Consider the following 24267-nt stretch of genomic DNA (forward strand, 5'->3'; position numbering starts at 1 on the left):
ATGAAGAAATGAACGTTTAGGTCTGAGAAAGTAAGACGATGTAGGAAGGCTTTAAGGTATTGAACTTTCTTGACTGCTCTTAAATCAACTGATTGTTACTATGTTATTTTGGAAATTTTTGTTGGGATGCACATAGCTGTAAAAATCCGATATTTCATAATTCAAAACGCTAATTCACTTGTATCCAAAACATACACACACATATATATAAGGCCAACTGAATCACAAAACAAATGAAAGAAAACAATGAAACAGAATACTATGGGGGAAAGAGATATAAAAAGTTAGCTACCAAGCAGAGATAAACACTAAAAATATTTTTAAAGAATTCAAGGAAGAACATCTATAATTTCAAGCCATTCAGAGGGACTACGAATAGATGAATTTCTATCAAAAACTTTAGTACAAGATCTAAGTATTAATATGGATGAGATCTTTTAGGTAGTAATAGATAATGATACAGAGAACTATAGCAGATGACAGTATGACTGACAGAGATTACTGAATCATGATCAGTCAGAAATCCTCTGAGGGAAACAGGGCTTCCTTTACTCTTCTGTGTCTTATTAGGTAGAAGAGATAAAAAGCACTAATAAAGATGAAGAATTGGGGAGCGCAGGGTTTGTGCCTATAGGTTTCTATACATGTGTTAGTGTTGCAGAAGAACTGTCAGAGTAAGAATCTGATATGAGGTTAAAATAGCTTTTTAACACCGATACTGGAAAAAAAAAAGTTTAACATAAAATTCTACGTCACACATAGAAATTAAACATATGCAGCTGTACGATGGCACTAAGATGGGCATGTTAATTCAAAAGTGCAGAGTACTAGAAATTTTAAATGCTGAATGCTATAACGTTACTGTTATTTATATTGCATTACTGTTATTTTTATTGCATTACTGTTATTATAAGTTTTAACCCTGCCAGAGCTCTGTTGTAGCAGAAACAATAGTCATTGCCCCAAGGAGTCTGCATTGCAAATTAAAATTAAAGATAGAAGGAATATGAGACAAGTAAGCTAACGAAGTGGGAAAGAATAATGTAATTTAATAGGTCATTTTAACACCAACTGGCTGTTTGTGTACTATTTAGCTATAATGATCAACCATCTGACTTGCCAGTTTCAGACTGCAGTTTTTTAAACAGACTAAAGGGGAAGAAAAATATAAGTTGTTAGCTGTATACATGACTGGGAGTTTAACCTGTGTGAAAGAAATGACAGGAAAATAAAGTTCTTTGTAGAAGAAAATACAACTCTGCTCCACATTTTCAGAGCTAAAGTAGAGTTGAACTTTCTAAAGTCTAAAGGCAATATTAGACTAAAATTACACTGAGGTTTAGATGTCACAAATAAGGTAAGAGGCTTAATTTATGGTACTATTCCTTAAGGTCAAACTAACAGTACACAGATTATGATAATCTATTTTAAATACATCCAATAGTAAAGCACACAGGAAAAATAACTCTAAATATACATACTCGATGGTGTACTCTAAATTAGCTATAAACATGCAGAAAAGAGACCTGGGAGACACTACTGGCAGTCCTGTGGAAACATCAGTTCAGTACTCGGGGAGAGCCAGAGAGGCAAACAGAATGTGAGAGAAGGCACCGAGATCGAAGCAGAAGCAGCACTGTGCTGCTGAACAGCCAGGTTTCCCCCACGAGGCAAATGCTGCATGCTGTTCTTGCCTTGCCATTTCACAAACGCGATTATAACCAGAAAGGTACAGGAATGCACAGTTCAGAGATTCATAATGGTTTCGACAGTAGGAGAAACTAAATAGACTGGAAACTCACAGCTTAGAAAATAGATGAACTAGTGAGATAGAAAACTACATTTGATGTAAAGAACAGACGGAATTATTCTTCACTTTTTACCTTAAAATGAGAAATATCAGCAAAGAAATGAATAGGCTCCAAACTTAAACATAAGAAATATTTTTTGGTGCAAGAAAGAAATTATTTAAGGAATTTAAGAGTTTTGGATATCGTGGAAACACAAAGGATGTATAGGTTCAAAATGGATCAAACAAACTCATGATATCTATTAAAAAATTTGGATTTAGCTTTCTGGGGAGTCGCCAGAATAGTGATTATTAAAAGATGGAAGCATGTATACAGGAAATACTCATAGTCTGGCGTCTCCCTTCCCCTGCTCCCTGCATTAAAAATTTGCCTTGCCGTAGGCAAAAACTAAGTAAATTTCAGCCATACCTCAAATTACTCAAATAACAGGGAAAATTATTTCTGTCTGAAACTTTCCTAAACTCATATCAAAACTAGCAAGTCTTTTCTATTTCTTCAAATTATTATTATTATTTCTTAAATTTTGGAAATATGTTTGAATGAAGTGTTTTGGTTTTCTACAAAAATCTTCAAGATGCTGTACATCCTGAGGCTGGGATGAAATTTAAAATTGTATTTCATTTTCCTACTCTTGAAAAATAACTAAGAAGAATTTTCAAGTACCTCAGAACAACAAAGTAGCCCTATGGTTAGGCAACCCATCTGCAGTACAGAAGACTGGAGACAGCACAGCACGGAGCGCTATGAAGAGTCTCTCAAATAGGAAGGACAGTGGAACGCACAGGGACACAGCTAACCTGTTCACCTGAAACCATGGCTTCAGCCTCAGGCTCCTAGATCCCAAATGACAGTATTAGCCAACCCAACAGCTTAGCTATTCCAGCGCAAGTTATCAGACTGCCCTCTCCTGTTAGAATTGTTTCACTTTGTATAAATTACTAGTAGTTTTAACTGGGATTTAAAATTTAATTTGCCATTGTCCTAAGTACGTGCTTTAGCTATTCAAATATAGACGGTCTTTACTACAAGCTCTAGTTAATGTAAAAAACCCCAACACATTACTTTTTTTGTAGGTTTTTCGTAAGTAAGCTACAGCCTCCATCCTGCACGATGATTCTGAGGGAGGTTTTCTACATTCTCACAGATGCTTACTCTCACTAGCCTAGAGCTATACAAATCTTCAAAGAAATAACCAGTTCTATGTATAGCAGAGAAGCATGACCACAGACTGGGTGGTAGAGCATAGAAAGAGAAAGAGTTTTCATGTTATTACTTTCATTCTTTGAAACTCAGATCAGACAATATTTTTGTGACTAAATCTGCAATTATGCACTTAAAAAATAAAAATCAAGGAAGAAAAACAAGTTAAAAAATCATGAGTCTTCTTGTAAAAAAAGCACTGCTTAGAAGTCCAAATAACCTGATTTTCCCCTTTCAGAATTTTCTCCTCTTTCTTCTCTGTTTCTTGCAAGCAACAAACTTTTAAAGGAAAACCAGAGTGAATTAACAATTTAACACTCCATGGTACTATATCTCAATAGTAGAAAAGCAAATGCCGAAGATAGCCTTTTAAAAATTAAGTTCAAGTGTAAAGGTTAAAGTAGCCAACAGGGAGAAAAAAGCTGTAAAATGATACAGATAGTGGTTTGCCGCATCAGTAGACACCTTGCAGGAATACTGTTCCACTGAAAATTGTGAATTATCACCTCAGTTCCCTAATGTTTACATTTAAAAAGGAAGGATGAATCATACCATGCAGTACTTACCAAAAACTTGAAGGAATGTCTGTTTTCTATCATTTCCTGCTTTGTTTTTAGCGTTACACATATAAGAACCCGCATCAATATTTTTTATATCTCTTATTGTTAGCTCTGTATTGCTTCCACTCAGCATATATTTTTCATTTTCTTCAATAAGTTTACCATTCCTAAAAAAATAAAAACAATGTATAAATCAACCAGTAGGTTCCAAAGTCTGAAACAATGTGCTATGGAAGCATCAATATGTTGAAAACAAACTTTGAAGGAAGAGACTGCCATTATGTTAGCCTCAAAAATGCATTAACTCCCTTGGCACAAATTGTCAGTATGTATAGAAGGGAGCTGAATTTATCATGAAAAAAAATTGTTCTGCAGGATCACAGTCTTTTTTTCATAAGAATGTGCACATTCTAGACACAAGCATTCTGAACTGCATTTTGACGTTCAAGACTCCAGCTTCACAAATTTATTGTCAAGTTCTAAAATGTATACATATCGAAAATACAATAACAACTTTATTTTTAAATGTTCAATATTGACTTAATGTTAGGAAAATGATTGTGAACAGAACTCTAATATATGGCTTACACTCAAGGAAGGAGAGAAGGAAATCAGTTAGACAAATGCATACTTGAATGTGAGAAATATTTAAAAGCATATTTTCTAAGTGTAACTGTTGCAGTTCATACTAGTAACAAAGTACCAACACATAAAAAATATTTTAAACTACATACACATAGAGGCTATTGGCACATAAAGAACCCTCCCAAATTATTTCCTCTCAGTTGTTGTTGGCTAGCCACAACTTAGTAAGCAGGCATGTCTCCAGATGTTAGAATAACTTCTGACCAGATGGTACAGAAATAATGAAACCTGTGAACAATTCTGAGGGCTGATTGAGGCTTGACTGGTCCATTTGAGCACCTTGGCATACACACAGCTATCAAAACAGCTTCTTTTTCCAAGACTGCAATTTTAATATTTTATTTCTTTCTCATTCTGCCTAGTTTGTTGTAGGCTTCTTTTGATCTTATTTCTATTGCATCATCAATACTTGCTTCTTATAAGCACCTACATAAAAATTGCCTGATTTTCACCAGCATTGATAATCCTGCTGACCATGCCAATTACTTAAAAAGAAACTTTGTAAAATGAAACCAAAATGCATTACTGAAATATTCTACTCAATTCAATATGCCTAGTTTAGGAAATCTAGTTCTATTTCAAGATTTGAGCAACTATGTTTTTCACTTTTGACTTAAATAATGTTGATAACTACATACATTTCGTATTTTCTAAAACAGTATTTTCCCTAAAAGTGAGAATACTGCTTCTTTCTTGGGAACATTAATATCTGTTAATAGGATTTGTCTTGCATTTTTGTAACACTTTCATAAATAACACCTGTCCGCTTAGCTGTCCACTTCAAGACATTATTGTGATACTTGTTCATAACCTTTCCAAAGCAAATCATATAAATTGTTTTCCAGAACAGAAAGGGTCTAATTTTCCACATAGGTGGTTTCACAAAAAAAATCTAGTGATTTCTGTTAGGAGACAAAAGTCTATATTGAAGGTCAGAAGTAGTTTCCAAATGCTTGTTATCACAAATGTCACCTATATATATGGAATTTCTAAGCAGAGATGAGATTATCAACATTTCCCTGGACCCTCTATCAAACAAGAGAGATTCAGAATGATGCTGATATTGGAGAACAAGAAAACATGAATAACACATTAAAAGCGGGTTATTTCTTTTGTCAGATAATTCTAAGTCCTGTCAGTAAAGACAAGGGGATCGATCCAGCTAAACTTTACTAGTGCAAATTATCTCCACAGACGTAAACAATAATTGTTTTTTCACAGGACTATTCACATGAATAAAGATTTCCAGATCATGACCTGTACATTTGAATCTTTATCTTTCAGTCCCAACTAATTTAATTCTATTAGTGTATTGCTTCTCTGAAGGTTATGCTTTACACTAATGTAATATCAGCTTCAGCAAAGATACCAGTTAAGTGGTGAAAGAACTGGATTCTCTCGGACCATGAAATATCAACAAAGTATATATGCATACTAAATACAGCAGCAACCAAACCTAGGTGACCTTTCCTCTTGACTAGGTATTTCAAATCAACTAATTTGTAAGTAATCTAATGCGGTTTTTTGAGAAAGATTTACACATTAGTTCAGATGCCTTCAATTTAAACTGACAAATTCTTCAACATTGTTTGCATTTGGTAATGAAAAGCGTTGATGTAAATAGTTAAAGCTTTACCACATTAGATACTGTCTTAAAAAGTTTAAAGCTTGAAACTACTATTTTGCCAGCATTTTGCTTACCGTCAACACAGAGGCATATATAAGCCACCTCAACAGTACTGTCTCATTTGATTTTAAAAATAGAGCCATTTTTCATGCCCTAGCTGAAGCTGACCTGTTAAATCAGTTCATTGGAAACCAAAAAGGAAACGAGAAAAAAAAAAAATCACGATAATTTCTTTTTTAATTGACTAAAATATCAGTGGATTGTAAGGAAGGTAAGGCTATACAATGACAGTTCCAAATTATGCAGGTCTTGCTAAACAAACTTCAATAGGGTGAATGAGAGAATAATTGGTGTCAGAGCCCATTTTAAGAACACTGAACTGTGTATAAAAGAGGTCCTTAATTTTGAAGAACTATCTCAACAGTTACGGATATACTTTCTATACCATATAACGAAAATCCTCCAGCAGTATGGAACAGAAATTATTCCCACCCTTTTTATCAGAGCTTTTCCTCAGCTCTCCAGAATGCTCAGTATACTTCTGAATGTTTTACAAGGAAACATCATACTCTGTCATAATAGTTTGCATCTCTCTGGACTTTTTTTCTTAGCAATGCTACGTATTCAGAAAACAGACTTCCATTAAGTCACTCTATTACACATGCCCATTTTACAAATGCTTAACCTGAGGCAAATTAAATAAAATGATTGAACTCACGTAGACAAACGGTACAGTTGGGAGTACAACTGAACACATGATTCCCATAACTTGCTATAACCAAAGGTTATAATCCTTCCAAAATCACCATTAACACTTAATCAGATGCAAGATGTAATTCCACTTGCTTATTACAAAAGAAACACATAAAACTAACGTTAACATCAAATTACACTCAACATCAAAAAGTACACTAAACAGGATGAAATTTACATCTTGGCCATTAATTCCGATAAAGAGATTAAATTAGGTTCTCAATGGATAACAAGCATACTAATATTAAATAATCAGTTTCGACAGACTTTTCTATCACTAACCATGCTTTCTAGATTTTCCTCAAAATCAAGAAGGGTTATGTTGATCTAGTTTTACAATACTCAGTCTGATTTCTAAAGAAAAAACATCTGAAATATTCTAGAAAACTAAGGTCTTTATCTTGACATATCTGTAAGATAAGTTCAAGGACAAGAGGAAGATATCAGCTGATTCTGAATTCTTTTAATTGGCTACCTACATGTGAGTGAAAAGGGACCTGAACAGTTCAGGACAGAGATTTTAGAAATCTGATGCAGATATTTAGTACTGCAGTACAATTTAGAACCAAGTTTTCTTCCTCTAGAAAAAATAACTTAGCTCCTCTCATCTTTTTTTTCCTGCTTGCATATCAATTATAATATCCTGTCACAGAGACCATGGGCCTTTTCCACCTAGCACTTTACAACCTCTCACTCTTGGCAAATAAAAAAGCAAGAATATTTTCTACTGCCAAGAATTTATAGCCTAATAAGACAAAATAGAGAATGAAAGCAAAAAAAAAGCAACAGGGAAGGGAGGCACACAAGCTGATATTTCTCACTATAAAATAGTTCCTGAAACAGGAACGGAAGATTCCGCGTTTAAGATTCATTATCCTGTACAGAGGCAGGTGAAGCTTTTGTAAAACTTTTACAAAATGTATTTAATGAATGGTTTAAAAAAGTCAGTTGTCTCAGGGGTTGGCAAACCAAGGGAAAATCCTTAAGTAGGCTCTGATCAGTAGACAGAGATAAGTGTCTCTCCAAGACATTTAGCCTGTGCATATACTGTAATATTTATCAAATATTCAAAAAAAACCCACAACTCTGAACAGAAGTATCCACAAACCGTGGAAATTTATGCATTCTTTCTGAACAATATAAATCATTAATGTTGATTGTCTTAAAACAAGACCATTTAGGATACCAGATTTCAGACAACTCTTAAGAATTTTGCCCAAGTAAGACCAAGACATTGTAAAAAACTACTTCAAAGACATTAATATAATTAGAATATTCAACCTTAGTTTGAACTCACTACCAGCTTTTTAATTTGGGCTCTTCATATTTTGTTTTGATTTCCCTCCTCTCCACCAAATTTTGAATTATAAGCCACATTAAGGAATTAACTTTGTATTCTATTTATTTAAATCTCCTGAGATTCAAATTGCACAAGATAAAAATTTAAATCTACATTTGACTTATGGCACATTAAGATAAACATGTCAGTCAAAGGAAGGTAACATTTAAAATGAATCTAGTATTGTTCAAAGATTCCATAGGAGATTAAGAATTGATGGAAATCCATTCTATGTCCATTTTGAAAATACAATGACTTTTTATTTCACCTGAAACAATGTAAGGACTTGCAAATTATTCACGTCTACAATAGAAATGTGCCCTGGTATGAGGTGTCTGAGATACTTTATATCAAAACTGAAAGAGTATAGAGTGTATGGGTATTTAGATTTTTACAGAGGTTACATGGTAAGTGTTCCCAACTGACATAGCTGTACTATGTTCATGTTACTGATATCATCAAAAACCACATGTGAACTTCAAAAGCAGTTCCATTTTCAAAACATACTACATTGTAAAAATTACATAAAATACCCTTGAAACTTATTCAATGAAGCATTTCCATATCCTAGGGGTGTCTAAAGCCACTCAAATATGAAGAACTCATGTCAATACGGCATTTTAGTTACTTTTTACATTTATGTCACTTGCTGGTAACCTGAGTACAATTGAATTTGTGTGAGTTCATTCACTTATTAATGCTGAATTGAGCTTTAGAAGTTAGAACAGAAATGGACAGCAAATGCTCTTAAAATTCAGTAAAGAAATTAAGGGTTCACAGCTTAATGGACTGTGGTATAAAATCATGACACGTTAAAACAGTGTGCTCTGATGTGCAGACCTCAACTGAACTTACCTGTACCAGCTGATTTCTGGTGGAGGTGATCCAGTGGCTCTGCAGAACAAAGTTATTGCCTCTCCTCGATCTGCAGTGGCATTAAAGGATTTCTGTAGCAGAGTAATTGCAGGGGGAACTGAAAAATAAAACATTGTGTCCTATTAATGGAAAAATAAACTATTTTATGTGTTTCTGGAGAAATTTAAAGCATAGTATAGGATCCTTGGCTAATTTTGGAATTTACAGTTATACTTCATGATCAAGTTACAATATGAAACACTGCTACTAGTGTTTCTTTACTTTTACACTACACACAAGATTTTTAGTATTATCAGGATATTTATAAACTTTTTTTTTGCACTACAACGAATTTTAAAAAGTCTTTTTCAGCAGTTCTTCAATTTCCTTACAGAACATTTTAAAGTGACTGAAGTTACACCTAGCATGTATAAGACACAACAGAGTTATGATTGGCAGTTATTTAACTATCTCAAATGAAATGTATCTCTAGTCTTTTTTTCTCTTTCATTCAAATATAAAGCTGACATACAACTATGTACTGATGCCAGACAGTGCTTTTAAAACAAGTGTCAGTATGTAGCAGTCTTGATTATTCATATTTAATTCTTTTTATTGAACTCTTGCATATTTCCTGGGCAGGAGTATTACAAGCTTCAAAAGGTAAAATGTGATAGAACCCAAAGGATATGATCTATTTTTAGAAACTGTATTTCCAAAAATTGTAATTGTGTCTTGAGAGCGACAAATTTAGTCTGTTCTTCGTGGGATGAAGTTATTACTAAAATTGTAACAGTGCACAGAGAACGTCTACCCAACAGAAGAAATAGCAATAACATTTAAGACAGAACAACTCACAGGCTGATATTAATATCCCTGTTTATATGGTAATTTTAAGACAGCTGTCCTAAATCTATTTCCATTACCTGTCAAGCAAATACACAAATAAAAACAATCCCAGCAGACTGGAAGGAGGAGAATATGTGGAAGAAAGGAATATTGGAGAAAATGAGAGGAAAGGGAAAAGAAGATTAGAGCTTCACAAAATATAGGTCCATACTAGCAAGAACATTCTGTCATCAGAGTGACTCAGAGATATCCTTTTTAGCTTTAACTATCACTAGGAAAAAAACAAAAATCAGGCAACACAAATCAAATTGCTTTTGGCTTCGCACTGCACTTCTATAGGTTTTTCTCTCACAAACTGTTGAGAACGAACTTCTGTTGCTTTGCACCAAATACTATAGCTTCAGAATTCTACTTTAGAAGCCATTCCAGCTTCTGAACCTTAAATATATAAAATTATTAAAAAATAATGTGTCATAATTATCCATGTTCAGTAAACAAATGCTGTTATGCACCTTTCACCTTTTTTTATGGTGTGCTGAGATCTGTGTTTCACAGATCACTTTTTTCCTATCTGAAATTGCATGGGCCATTACTCAGCACACAAACCCCTTCTGCAGAAGAAAAGAAGAAAAGAAGAAAAGTGAGTAGACTTGCAGAGGAAGCATTAAAATCTCTTTGCCTAGATTATTGACCCATGAATTTAGAGGTTCGTTGCTCTGGAGACACATTATTATTTCTATATCCAATGTGTAGCTCAGGCAATTTCAGATAGCAACGAAGTGATATGAAACAGAGTTAACATAGAAAAGTGTGAAAGCAACATAAGTAAATATATGTTATAAAATTAATTTTTACAAAAAGCTGAGAGGTCTGACCAAAACTAGCCAAACAAATGGGATATTAGATGCCATGCGACATCATACTCAGTATTCAAGTGGGGGAGCTGGCTGGAGATGGATGATTGCTGCTCAGGAGTGAGCTAGGCATTGGGCAGTGAGAAAATTCTACTCTGTATATTCTTTTTATTAGTATTATTGTTGTTATTTTTCTTCTCTCATTGCTTTTCTGTTAAATTATCTTTATCCCAACACACGAGTTTTCCCTTTTTCCTCTGATTCTCCTGCCCATCCCACTGGGGGAGAAGTGACAGAGCAATCGCGTGGTTCTTACTTGCCAGCTGGGGCTAAACCATGACAGTCCCTTTTGGTGCCCAACATGGGGCTCAAAGAGGTGGGATAATGGCAAGTCTGACCAAAGTCTGCTAAAACAACTTGGTTATAATTTGTTAGACACATTTATTATATTAGTTAAGTAGTCGCTGGTCACAATGGTGTTTTGTTTGGTCACATGGTTGTGTTATGTAAATGCTTAACTGCTGTATGCACTCCCTATGGTGATGTTTATCACCTCTGGCAAAATGATTCGTATTATTATATAATACAAGCTTACGATATGATAACACTGCTGGCCACAAAGTTAACATGGTATTTGTATGTGGCATTGTTATCATGCCCCTACCGGGGGGCGCTCCCTCTCAGCATTTATTAATAATCACATCCAATCTATGGGGAAGATGGGGGGGAAGGCAGGGTACATTCCCCTGCTCTTTCACTTCCCCTTTCTCTTTCAGGCTAGATAAAACAGCTTTTGAGGATCTGGGGGATGTTCAAGCCAGCATACTCCTACTGCAACATATCCTGAATGGGTTTCAGGTCTTATTTAGGATTAAACAACTATTTAAAAATATCACCTAGAGATCTGTCCTGAGGCTAGATAGTTATGAGTGGTAGGGTGTGTGAGATAATATGGGCAAGTATGTAGGACAGGGGGCACCTCCAGCATATTTGAACCTCACCCCTGAATAAGTGCAGAATCCTGACAAACTAGTAAAATATTTGGAAAAACTGTGCTGTCACCCTGGCCATTCCAGAGAGATACAAACCACTGCAATGCGCTGAGGTATGGCCCATGCCTACCGAGCCGCCCTGTTCAACACTATTCAATGCTCTCAAGGGAAAGAGGGGAAAACAAACTGATGGGCATCGCTGCTACTCCAATCCCCACGACGGGAAATGCAGCTAAACCAAAAAACCAACCCATGCCGGTATCATAGAATCATAGGTTGGAAAAGACCTCTAAGATCATCAAGTCCAACCATCCACCCAACAACACCATGCCTGCTAAACCATATCGCGAAGTGCCACACCTACACTTTTTTTAAAAACCTCCAGGGATGGGGACTCCACCACTTCCCTGGGAAGCATGTTCCAATGTCTGACCACTCTGTCAGTAAAGAAAGTTTTCCTTATATCTAATCTAAACCTCCCCTGACACAACTTGAGGCCATTGCCTCTCTTCCTGTCACTAGTTACTTGGGAGAAGAGACCAACACCTGCCTCACTACAACCTCCTTTCAGGTAGTTGTAGAGAGCAATGAGGTCCCCCCGCAGCCTCCTCTTCTCCAGACTAAACAGCCCCAGTTCCCTCAGCTGCTCCTTGTAAGACTTGTCCTCTAGACCCCTCACCAGCCTCGTTGCTCTTCTCTGGACACGCTCCAGCAACTCAATGTCCTTCTTGTAGTGAGGGGCCCAAAACTGAACACAGTGCTCCAGCTGTGGCCTCACCAGTGCCAAGTACAGGGGCACGATCACTTCCCTACTCCTGCTGGCCACACTATTCCTGATACAAGCCAGGATGTCGCTGGCATTCTTGGCCACCTGGGCACACTGCTGGCTCATGTTCAGGTGGCTGTCAACCAACACCCCAAGGTCTTCTTCTGCCAGGCAGCTTTCCAGTCGTCCCTATACAGAGAAAGAAATACGCAAAACAATCACTTGACCCAGTAAGGGATGATGATGAACCAGGGCCATCACGAAAGCAAGAGGAAGAGGCAGAACCAGAGATCATCACTCGATCCCTGTCCTTGAGTAAGCAGAAAAATTTCAGCTGCCACCCAGGTGAGCACATTGTCACCTGGCTGCTGTGGTGCTGGAATAATGGGGCCAGTAGCTTAGAATCAGAGGCAAGGAAGCCAAGCAGCTGGGGTCCCTGGCCAAGGAAGGGGGCATTAACAAAGCCATTGGAAAAAAGGAACAAGCGCTCAGCCTCTGAAGGCGACTTCTGTCAGGCATGAGGGAAATGTACCCCTTCAGTGAGGATACTGGGTGTTATCCAGGCAAGTGGGCCACTATGGAGATAGGTATCCTGTACCTGAGAAAATTAGCTATGCGGGAGCTGGTTTATTATTATCCATACAATGCACACCTACCCACAGACACAGATGAAGTCCAGTGCACACGACACATGTGGAGGAGGTTTGTATGGAGTGCACCATCCTCATAGGCCAGCTCATTGGCAATAAGGGACCGAAAAGGCAAAGAGGCACCGAAGGTGGATGAAGTGGCTGGCTGACTCTGGCAATATGAAGAAAGTCTCTCTTCCTCCCTCATCCTGGCCATGGAGAAATTGTCCTGGGAGGTCCAGCAAATCAAAGAGAGTATGTCCTAACCCTAACCCCCACCTGTATGGACCAGTGTCTCAACTATTAGGAGTAAGCGTGCCTCTTCAAGAGAGAGGACATAGAGGGTACCCACCACAGGGCACCCTGTGGTTTTACCTGCATGAACACAGAGAGGACATGAGGAAGTGGGATGCAAAACCTACCTCAACCCTAGAGGCACGAGTGTGTGAATTGGAAGGAAAACCAGTCACAAAATGGGATTCTGCTAGAAAAAATGCCACTCCAGTTTCCAGCGGGCAGCTCTCCAGACAAGGTAGACAGTTTTGTCTTACTTCCGATCCACTTGAAGGGACGTCTCAGTTCTTTTTACAAGAAATGAGTAACAAATACTCTGACCAGGATTAGAGGGGCCCTGCCTCCAGCCAGGTGTAGGAAAGGGATAACCGCATTTATTGGACAGTGTGGATTCAATGGTCTGGCACAGCAGATCCACAAGAGTATAAAGCTCTAGTGGACACAGGTGGACAGTGTACATCAGTGCCATCAGATTACAAAGAGTCAGAGTCCATCTGTATTTCCGGAGTGACAGGTGCAGAGGTGATGGAACTAGGCCTGGCATCAGCAACTGGCGCCCAGCCACTTCCTCTAGATGAGCATCTGCAGCCCGCAGACCGCGGACACGGGCCGTGCAAGATACACCAGCTCGGAGCTCTGGATGCAGCATGTAACCATCCAACAACACACATCATCTCTGCCCTGAAAGACTGGTATGACAGATGGAGCCCAAAGTCATGGGTTAAATGAACTCAATGGTCATTTCAGAGGGATAGTCCATAGACTAAGGGAATGATATCTGTGTCTATCATTCCCTTAGTCTATGGACCATTAAGTTAATTGTTATGTGTATACATATACACAGATACATCAAAGCAGGAAAAGTGATGGTGATTAATTGGAAAGTGTGGGACCTGGGCATGACGCAGATGGTACAGAAGAAAAGGTAGATAATGTCCTGGGTTCAGCTAGGATAAGGTTAATTTTCACAAGAAGCCGGGAGGGCTGACCCAAACTAGCCCAACAATTTTGATATTTGATAACATATGATGTCATCTTCAGTATTTAAGTGGGGGAGCTGGCTGGAGCAGGGTAATGGCTGCTCAGGAGTGAGCTGGGCATTAGGCGATCAGAAAATTATACGCTGTATATTCTTTTCATCAGTATTATTGTTGTTATTTTCCACCAAATTCTAGACTATTTTAAATTAAGATCGTGATTACAAACCAAGAATTTTCCTTTTTAACATAAGAAACTTATAAGAAATTTTTCCTATTTACTACTCCAGTAAAAAAAAATTACACAAAAGATACTTTGCTTCAAGTCACAGAATTTTAGTTTCTTAGGAAGCCAGTGTTACTAAAGAAAATAACAACATTCCATCCAGGTATCTAAGTTAAAAGTTCAATTCATTTCCACTTAGTCAACATCACCTGCAGATGCTGCTTCACCAACTGTGAAACTTTCTTCTACTTACTTAGGTGCCGAAATATGGGCACAGCTACCTAACTTCAGGCAAAGAAAGAATGAACTTTTGGAAAGCATTCTTAAATCATTTGGGGAGTGCCTTTTTTTTTTTTTTTTTTTTTTTTTGGTAGTTGCAAAGTCTAATCCTCCATTTTATAGTTACAGTTCCAGTGGTGACTCATTTTTCTGGCCTCTACACACCACAAAAAACATTCTATAGGCAAGTATCATCCACATGGGCAGACATGACTCATTTATGACCAAAATGGCCCAAAAGGGAACTTTCCACTTGTTCTTATATGTAAGAAACATAGGTTTAATCCTAGGTTTAATTTTCTCCTCTTCTTGAGAGGATTTGATCCCATATCATCTACCTCTGAGAGACTGATCTTTATCAGCTTGCTGTAAGGTTGGTGTGCTCTCAGCATCTCAAAATGTTTTCCCATTCTCTCTGTCCTCCCTTTTTAGCTGGACAGAGAGGCAAAGAAACAGTACCGAAGGAAGTACTTGTTCACAGAAGAGGTGATCTTACTTCAAATCTTTGTCCTGAATGAGAGCATGTAAGGGTCACCTGCACCATGGATAATACTGTAACTAGAGGGCAGTAAGTAAAAGAACAGCAAACAGTTTCTTTTTTAATTAAACCATTGTCACTATTCTTGCAAAAGGGAATCCAGGATTTCACACAGTTCTACCATAGCTTACATTTTTGAACAAAGTACATTTTTGAACAAAGCATTGAAAAAAAATATTTGCAGAAATATAAACAATATCAACTCTTGCTATATAATAAATAAAACATTTAGAATGCAACATACTTTTATACTGTTAGCAGTATAGAAACATCGTACACGGAGAATTCTGCTAGTCTCAAAATAAATCAGCTAAGCTACAACATCAGCTGCTATATTCCTCCTGAAGATGTGTTTCCACTCTAATCCTTGAATATATATGTAAGAATAAGGACTGATATTATTGATGTAATCATTAATCTCATCATTGTCTATATTCGCCTCTCCATAAAAACTCTCACAAAAACTTAAAATTTTTAAACTGTAAAATTATGCATTATGCGGTGTGCCAGCTCTCCTGAAATATTTCTGTTTCTATGATCTTTAGCTGCAGTTTATCCAGCTCTGGAGACCATATATGTTTCTTACTAAGTGTTTGTATAGATCTTAGATTTTTCTGTGGATTCTACAGGCACTATTACGAGTAAATAAACTGTAAAGTTCTAAATTTTAATGTAATAATAATAATAACTGCTATGATAACTTTTTTTTTTATATCAAGCTTGATTATCCTTCAAGTAAAGTATTCTTGCTTATTTTTTGGAAAAGGAGACACAGTGGTAATACAGGCATGTAGCTTTTACTGGCCTACAGATTCTTGCATTTTTTATCTTTTTTTCCTTTTCTTTTCTGAATCAAATTAATTCATAGGTTTTCCTTTTCACCAAAGAGCACTACAACTTTTTTTTCTTTCTGTTTTTTAGTGTTACTCTAAAAGCTTTTTTTAGGTCATGTTTAATACATACAGCTTTATGTAGCAAAACCTATTCATTCCTGTAAATGAAGCAGAAAATAGCTCTTAATTGATACCCTTCTACATCAGCAACCATGTCAGAATTGCTCAGTTTGCAACTCCTTCTCCTCCCAACACTGTGAATTGAAGTCTACAGGTAAGTAAGTATAAGCAATCTCATCTGGAGTCATAATAAACGTATGAAGAACCAAATTTGTGGACATAATCCACCGATAAATGTTGTGAAGCCAAACCATAGTTTGCAATCCAATGTTTTAGGTTAACTACAGGCTCTCTCTCGGCTCAGCTGCATATAAATATCAGACAGAAGTGAAAGGTGTGCAGAATGTCGGTTCATAACCATGTATATAAATAGCAGCAGAAGAAAATCTCATTCAGCATTTTAAATACTACCAGATGCACTGTTGGAACTGCACATAACCAGAAGTGAGGTAATGCAGCACCACAATGCACAGAGAGGAAAGCAATTTGTTGCAGGGGGCTTCAAAGTGCATAAGCCATGTGCTGTTATATTCCATCACAATACATTGGACAATTGCCCATTTGCTTGCCACTCTCTGTGTGCTACCTACAACAATCTAAAGAATTCTGCTTCAAAGACTGCTTTTTGACTATATGGATTAAATAACACCTGTGTCAGAATCTGCTCTTTATCCTGAAATTAACTTAGAAATCAACTTACATAAGGACTTCTGTAAATTGGGATTTGCTGAGGACCAGTCAAAGGCAAAACATTTAAAACTCAGAACCTAATAGGCACAATGGAAGTAGATTCACTGAAAAACTGACATTAAACAGAATGCATAGACAAAAAATGCCCTTTATGAACTGTGTCCTTTCCAGACAATATATGAAGATACTTATTTTTAAGCAGGTCAACCCTGAATTTAAGAGAGAGGTTGAGCTAAACAGTCCATATCTTATCTTAATCCATTCATATTCCTTCTTAGAGATTTATTATAAACTAATAAAAGTATAATGCCAGTTTTCAGATAACTCATTACATATTTTACTCCTCATAAAAATAAAATGTTAAAAATCTATAAGTAATGCTGTTACTCTTAATAAAATGTATCTGTGACTTTTGGGATAGTTAATAAAATATGCTAATGCAGTGAAGGTGAATAACTATAAAAAAAATCAAGTGTAGTTTTTTAACAGTAAGTGGCAAAACACTGAAAAATACAGGATGAACTGAACTACTATATAATAGAATCTGAAACTCAAGCCTTGCAGTGATTGTCAAAGTTTTATGAATGATTAAAAACAATAACCTAGGTTTTACATATTTATATACACTGATATAATGAATGCAATGAATTCTATTTATACAGTATAGTGGATTTTTTTTTTAAATATTAAGCAATTACATTTATAGGAAAACAATACTAAACAGACATGACAACCATACTAACTAGTTTAATCAGGACTTTTTAGAAGTTGATATATTTTCAAATGGGCTATGATAATCAAGTAAAGCAAGAAGTCAATTCAACAACTTTTACTCCTTACCATTCACAATAACAATTATGTCCCGAAAATCAATTTCTCCTCTGGCTTCCACTCTTCCTTCACATCTGTATACTCCTTCATCACTTTTATTGATGTTAAGAATTTGGAGATTATTGTTTGCTAATACTGCAAATCGATCTAGAAAGCCAAGTAAGAGATTAAGTAGCGTTAGTAAGTCAAGACAACATGAGGAATGCTAACTTAAATGAGTCATATTTATGCACATTCTCTGTACAATCAGAATCCTCACTGACAAAACATTTGTCAATTTGAAAATAAAATGTCAGCTGAGAATTTTGGGGTTTTTTCCCCACTCCAAAATACATTTCAATTTCTTTAAATTCAGTCTGGATTTTCCATCCATAAGTTCCTACTTACTCTGAGGAGTTATCAAATGTAAGTTAAATTTATAAATTATTGCAAAATGAGTGGAATGTTCATGAACACCTACACAGAATATCAAAAAGATTAAAGACATTGAAAAAAGGTAAATTGAGTGATTTATAGTAAAATAAGCAAGAAAATACTTCTTCCCTCTCTATCTAGACTATCCAGCTGTCTTTGCGCCCATTTTATGGTACCATGCTTAATCATTTCTCAGCTTGCTTGCTCTCCTTCCCTCCTCCTGTTCCTTTGCTCATTCACTATTACTCAGTCACTGATGTATCTCACCACAGCCTAACACTTCATAGAAATGGGTACAAAGACATAACCCAACAAGCCATTCTACCTTCTGTATAGTCTAGTATAAACTGAAATTCAATAGCCTTTCTGAATAGCTTAAGTTCATTGAAAAAATCAGATTCTGAACAAGTGTGCATACACTTTCTTGCACACCCAGCAGCAAAATTATAATCCACATGAGTAAACTGAATCAGAATTTAATTTTTCTCTCCTTTCTGTGTGAACTAGTATATTAGATTTATGTGCCAAGGTGCTGGCAGCAGGAGGGCTGCAGGGGCGGCCTGTTTGAGGAGAGGCCAGGGCTGCCTCGTACCGGGGACAGTTGGTTCCAGCCGGCTCCAGCAGACCCAGCACAAGGCACAGCTGAGCCACTCAGCCAAGGTGGTAGCACGGGCAAAGAATGCTGCACAGCAACAGTAAGAGAGGGGAATGTGAAAAATATGAGAGAAATAGCCCTGCAAGCACCAAGATGAGAGAAGACGGAGGGGGAGGAGGTGCTCCAGGCATCAGAGAAGAGATCCCCCTGCAGCCCCAGGAGAGAGCACGGTGGACCAGATATCCACATAGCAGACCGTGGAAGACCTCATGCTGGAATAAGTTTATTCTGAACAACTGCAGCCTATGGGAAGGACTCACACTGGAGCTGTTACGGACTGACTGCAACCCCCATTCCCCATCTCCCCTGCACTGCTTGGGGTAGTATTGCTGGAAAAGTCAGCAATAAAAGGGTGAAGATGAGCCTGGGAAAAAAGAGGGGGGAGATGTTGCTTTAATTTCGTTTGTGTTTCACCCTACAACTCTACTTAACTGGCAATAAAATCAATTAATTTTCCCCAATTCAGATCTGTTTTGCCTGTACTAGTACCTGGTGAGTAATCTTGTCTTTATCTCGACCCACAAGCTTTTTTATCTCATTTTCTCCCCCTGTCCTGTTGAGGAGGGTGAGAGAGTGGCTGGGTGGGTGGCTGGAAGCTGGCTGAGGTCACCTCACCGCAACTAGTCAATATTAATGGACTCTTTTGAGAAGAATTACTTCCTGCCGTTCACTCTATGTGGTTTTTGAAGAATCTGCATACTTGTTATTCAGCTGTCTGTCTTGTTCTATTTGAACCAGTGTCATCCTTTCAGTGTTGGAGGATGATGAGGTTTACTAGCTTCCAGTTTTAACTACCAACCAAGTGCCATTTTTCACTTTGATTCTGCTAGATTTTTAAAGCATGATAGATTTCCCACCACACTGACATTCTAAAACAGTGACAGTGATAAACAACACTTAATAGAAAAGCTTTTATGCAATTATATAGCTGTCTATTCATAGAACATATGTACATACATATTTACAAATAAAACAGCTTTTTATGCTGTGTGAGTTCTGTTTCATTACCAAGAACTCTATCATAAAATGGAGAATTGAAAAAAGAAAATTTAATTATGCTTCACCTGATAGAGGTTTACAGGACATCAATGTCCTCAACACCTTTACGCTAATTATGTCTAGTTTATTAAAGTCATGCTTGAACATTAATGCCATTTCATACACTACCACACAAAAATTATATCATCTTTTTCTTTCCTGTTCCTACACAATTCTCAGAGAGCTGTACTTCAAAATGTTTTGAAAAGGTGAGATCTAGCACTTCTTTAGGTATTAGTAACCTTTTTTTATTTTAACATAAATGTTTAATGTGTGAGATGAATGAGAGGACTGGAGGTCACCTTTATTTCTTTAAAATGCTGAAAAAATGAGGGTTCATTTAGTAACCAGAAAAAAACCTCTAGGTGTTGGCTAGATATCTTTTCAGCTTTCACTGAAGAATAATATAATGGATACAGCAGGAGATATTCTCATGAGTAAGCTACTTAGAAGAAAAACATTTTGGGTCTTTTTCTGCTACTAATACTGTCTACATACAGACAAAATTAAAACACATTGTAGTATAAGGAAACTTAAAAAATGGAATGTGAATTGAATGTGTGACTTTCTTTAGAAATTGTTGCTCTCCATGTTTTATCTTTTGGTAGGCTTGTGAAAGCTGTTGCTGTAAAAATGCCACTAAGTATACAAATCTACTATTCTCATTCAGTAGGAATCAACTGTGCATAGACCAGCTGTACAACAAATGCACTGAAATCTTGACAGGCAGAGGTTAGATCTTGATGGACTCACAAGTACTACAGAATATTCAGAAGGTTCAGAGCAGTAGAATAAACTAGTAATACAACACGATACATAGAGATGTTGCACACACAAATAAAGTTCACTGTCCCATGGATATCCTAATAAAAATTGTGTCCTGTACTAAACAGATTATAGTTGGTGGATGTGGACAGTGACTGTGCACTACACTCCTCCAGCTCATCACTCTATTTGCTCACTTAGCTTCAAGTGCCTAATTTAGAAGAGGAATCATGCCACCTTCCCCTTCAGTCAAATCAGATGTTAAGTGGTATGGAAGGCAAGAGGGATTGCCTATGTCTTTTCAGTGTCTCATAATCAGAGCTTGAGGAAATTTTGGCTTATGGTTTGCAAATTTTACTGTGTTCTAGGGTATGTACCAGGCTATGACCCACAATGTCTAACAAAATGATTAGGCACAGCTGTTTATTCTAAGACTAGGACATGACTAAAGACCTGTTGAAGAAAAAAATCTAAATTTTCGGCAAAAACTGAAGTCCAAGACTACTACTAAATTACATCCCTCATACAACCAAACCAGTCATTCTCTACAGGAGGCACTGTAATTTCTTCTTCTAGAGCAAAGGTAAACACAGCATGTTAACCATCTTAAAGCTAACACTAATCTTGGCAGATCATTTTACACAAATGTATTTAAATGGTCTACATTGGCTCTGTGGAGCAATGGCATTACTTTTTCTGCTACTGTAATTAGAACTGGGAAAACTACTAATTTGCAGTGGCAAACCTAGGTCTCAAAGACTACATTACACTGAGGAAGCAGCAGAACTGGATTTGCCACAGCTTACTCAATATGATCTAGAGGGTTAGTCTGGCTCATTTGAAGTCTGTCTTATCTAGTCTTTCATAATAACAGAGAATGCTTTTTTATGGATCACACCAATCATAAGATAACATGTAGTTCCCTAGAATTGTAACTACATGGATTTTCAAAAAGTAAATTCTAATAGTTTTCCAGAACTTTTTATCATATATAAATTTTAGTCTTGAGAATCATCTTACATACTAAAAATAGCTATGTGTGGAAAAAAAAAACTAACAGAATCACATAATTGAGAATATAAAACAATAAAATATATCAAAGCATATAGGAAATGTGAATGATGCACCAGTCCCCAATATTTTCTATCCGGTTGTATACAATATATGATTTTCTACATGCATTAAAGTTACATATCACACCTATGTTTATGGAAAACTGCTAATCTGATAATGGAATTCTGACATACCTTAACTATTTGAGCAGTGAAAGAATAAAACATACATATTTATACATCATATTTGTATTAACAGGGGCAGCTAACCTTCTTCTAAGGTCAACTACAACCATAAACTAAAATACAGATGTCTGTGCATAAACTTTACATATTTGCTTTAAGCAATGTAGAATCAGTTGTAATTCATGTCCTTTGAAGCCACATAATTGTGCAAAAACAGAGCAAGTCGCTTCCAACTCCAGATGAGATATGATCAATTAAATCATCCCTTTCACTTTTTAGCTAGTAAAACGTCCTCGAGTCCCATACAATGGAATTATGAGTCATGCTAATTCAGCTCTTGATAACAATAGAGAAAACTTAGAACATTCCCATAAAATGATGCTTTATATATTGCCTGATTAAATGTTAAACAACGTAAGATTAGGAAAACTTTTGGAGGTCACTGTTCACCTGGGTTTGTTATGCTTGTTTGTTTATTTTTTACCAAAGAATGATGGACAGCCACTCCCACAGTTTCTTTCTTACATCTTTGCAGAATTCAAGACAATATAAATGCTAGGATGATCTAGCAATGGAGCAGATAAAGTTTTGGGAAAATACAGAAATTAATTCATAATGATGAGAAGCTATTTCACCTACAGCTATTTCAGCTATAGGCCTACTACACAGGAAAAATCTTGAAATCTTCACTTCTGACTTTGTGCACAGTCCGCCTTCTGGGAGAAGAAACCTGTCTTCTGTTCAAATGGAACATAAAAATATAGATACTAGCAACTGTCAAGAATTTACAAAATGGAAATGGTCAAAAGTCTATGCCCCAAAAATCCTACTAGTTGTAACATATACAACAGAGGAATGGTCAAGAATATAACAGAAAAGCCATGAAATCAAAGGAATGATGTTATCTCATGTCTTCTTATTATGCCAGTGCTAGGATGCTTAAAATAGAAGCTGCTTTCTCATGCCCCTAGAATAGATTGCAATGTACAATTCATTCTGGCTATGAATTACTTCAGTGTTTTAGTTTACTATGAACTAATACTCAACAAAAATAATTAGTTACTTCTTTTTTTAATAGGCACTATTTAAAACATGACAGATGAATTTGATGTTATTTAATTTTAAATTATGCAAATAGGGTACAGATACTGGTCCTTCATTAGAGGTTTTGAAGCTGGAAATGTAGCATGAAATGGAGTCTTTTTATTTAATAAGGAATGAAAAAAATTTCTTAACCCTAAGATTTTGAGTATACTCTTATTCCACCTGCATTATAAACCCATATAGACATAGCCCAAACCCACAAAGTCCACAATGTCCTATTTTTACACGATTCAAAATTTCACTTCCTCCCATGCATGACTGGAATCTTATTTGGATACTACTCTAGATCAGATTATCATACGGAAAGTATTATGCTTTTTAAATTAAGACTGGTTTCTATCACTCTATCTTTTCACACTGTAAGCACCGTGAAAGAAAATGGTTAAAAAGACAAGTTAGGCATTGAAATTTAAAAACTTAGAATTTTCATAATGTATGATTTTGAACAAGAAAGGAAATGTTGCTTTATCTCTTTGCTAATCCTGTAGCAGCCAGATTGATTGGAAAAACACAAAATAAAATGGCAATAATAAAAAATTTTGAGAGATCTTTTAGGCAGTTTTACTTTTTCAAGCTCTGAGCAGCATCCTTGGAAAAAACCTTTTGCTAAATTGCCAAATCTTGTTTCATTTTCAGAGTTCTTATTTTTCAAAATCTTTTATGTCTTAAATACATTTGCTGTTTAATTATAAATACCAAAATTTTAACCTGTTTTTTCTAATGGTAGAAGTTTGCTATTTCTTCTTAGTCTCTGTGTCAAGATGACAGAAGGGATAGGATATACTAAATAAGAAAGAAGTTTAATCAAAACTTTCTTTCATAATGCAACAGAGTCTAAGTCCTGAAACACAAAACAAGCTTTTTTCTTTCCTCAGCAACTGCTCCAAATTTGTTTATGTGATTTTGTAAGAGACAAAATATAACTTTTCTTTTTGAAATAAAAATACTTAATTTCTAAAAAACAAGAATTTTAAGCACATACACTGCATAATCCCTTGATTTTTAGTACATGCAGAAATAAAGACTGATGAGAAGGTAGATAAGTGTGTTCATCAATGATGTTAGTTCCATTTCTAGAAAATATGGAAAGTCCTGTTGTCCATAAAGGCAAAGAAGACTATTGAAACAGCACTGAAAAAAACAGTTCATAATTTTTGAGGGGGTAAGTCAAACAAATTATATATGCCTAATTAATTGTATCTCTACAGGCTTAGAAATGCATGTGGAGAATGAGAGATTCATTTTCACCTAACTTCATCAGTCTAGCTTTTAGGGAATCTAGCCTAATCAGATCACCTATGTCCCCAGTTGCTTGTAATTCAAACGGTAACTTACACTCCTACAAGCAAACTCTCACAATAGTGCAAAAAGCCTACCCACCTGGA

General features: G+C 36.3%; 1 protein-coding gene across 1 annotated transcript in view; it reads right to left on the reverse strand.

Annotated features, from left to right (window-relative positions):
- NCAM2 (neural cell adhesion molecule 2) overlaps window positions 1–24267 on the reverse strand; it is a 348076-nt gene that overhangs the window by 120282 nt on the left and 203527 nt on the right. The window contains exons 5-7 of the mRNA XM_075433489.1: window positions 17678–17815; window positions 8791–8908; window positions 3578–3738 (exon numbers count right to left, since the gene is read on the reverse strand). Coding sequence (XP_075289604.1) covers window positions 3578–3738; window positions 8791–8908; window positions 17678–17815 — 417 coding nt within the window. The remainder of the gene's footprint in view (window positions 1–3577; window positions 3739–8790; window positions 8909–17677; window positions 17816–24267) is intronic.

Source organism: Opisthocomus hoazin, chromosome 1 (assembly GCF_030867145.1).
Source record: "Opisthocomus hoazin isolate bOpiHoa1 chromosome 1, bOpiHoa1.hap1, whole genome shotgun sequence".
Taxonomy (NCBI): domain Eukaryota; kingdom Metazoa; phylum Chordata; class Aves; order Opisthocomiformes; family Opisthocomidae; genus Opisthocomus; species Opisthocomus hoazin.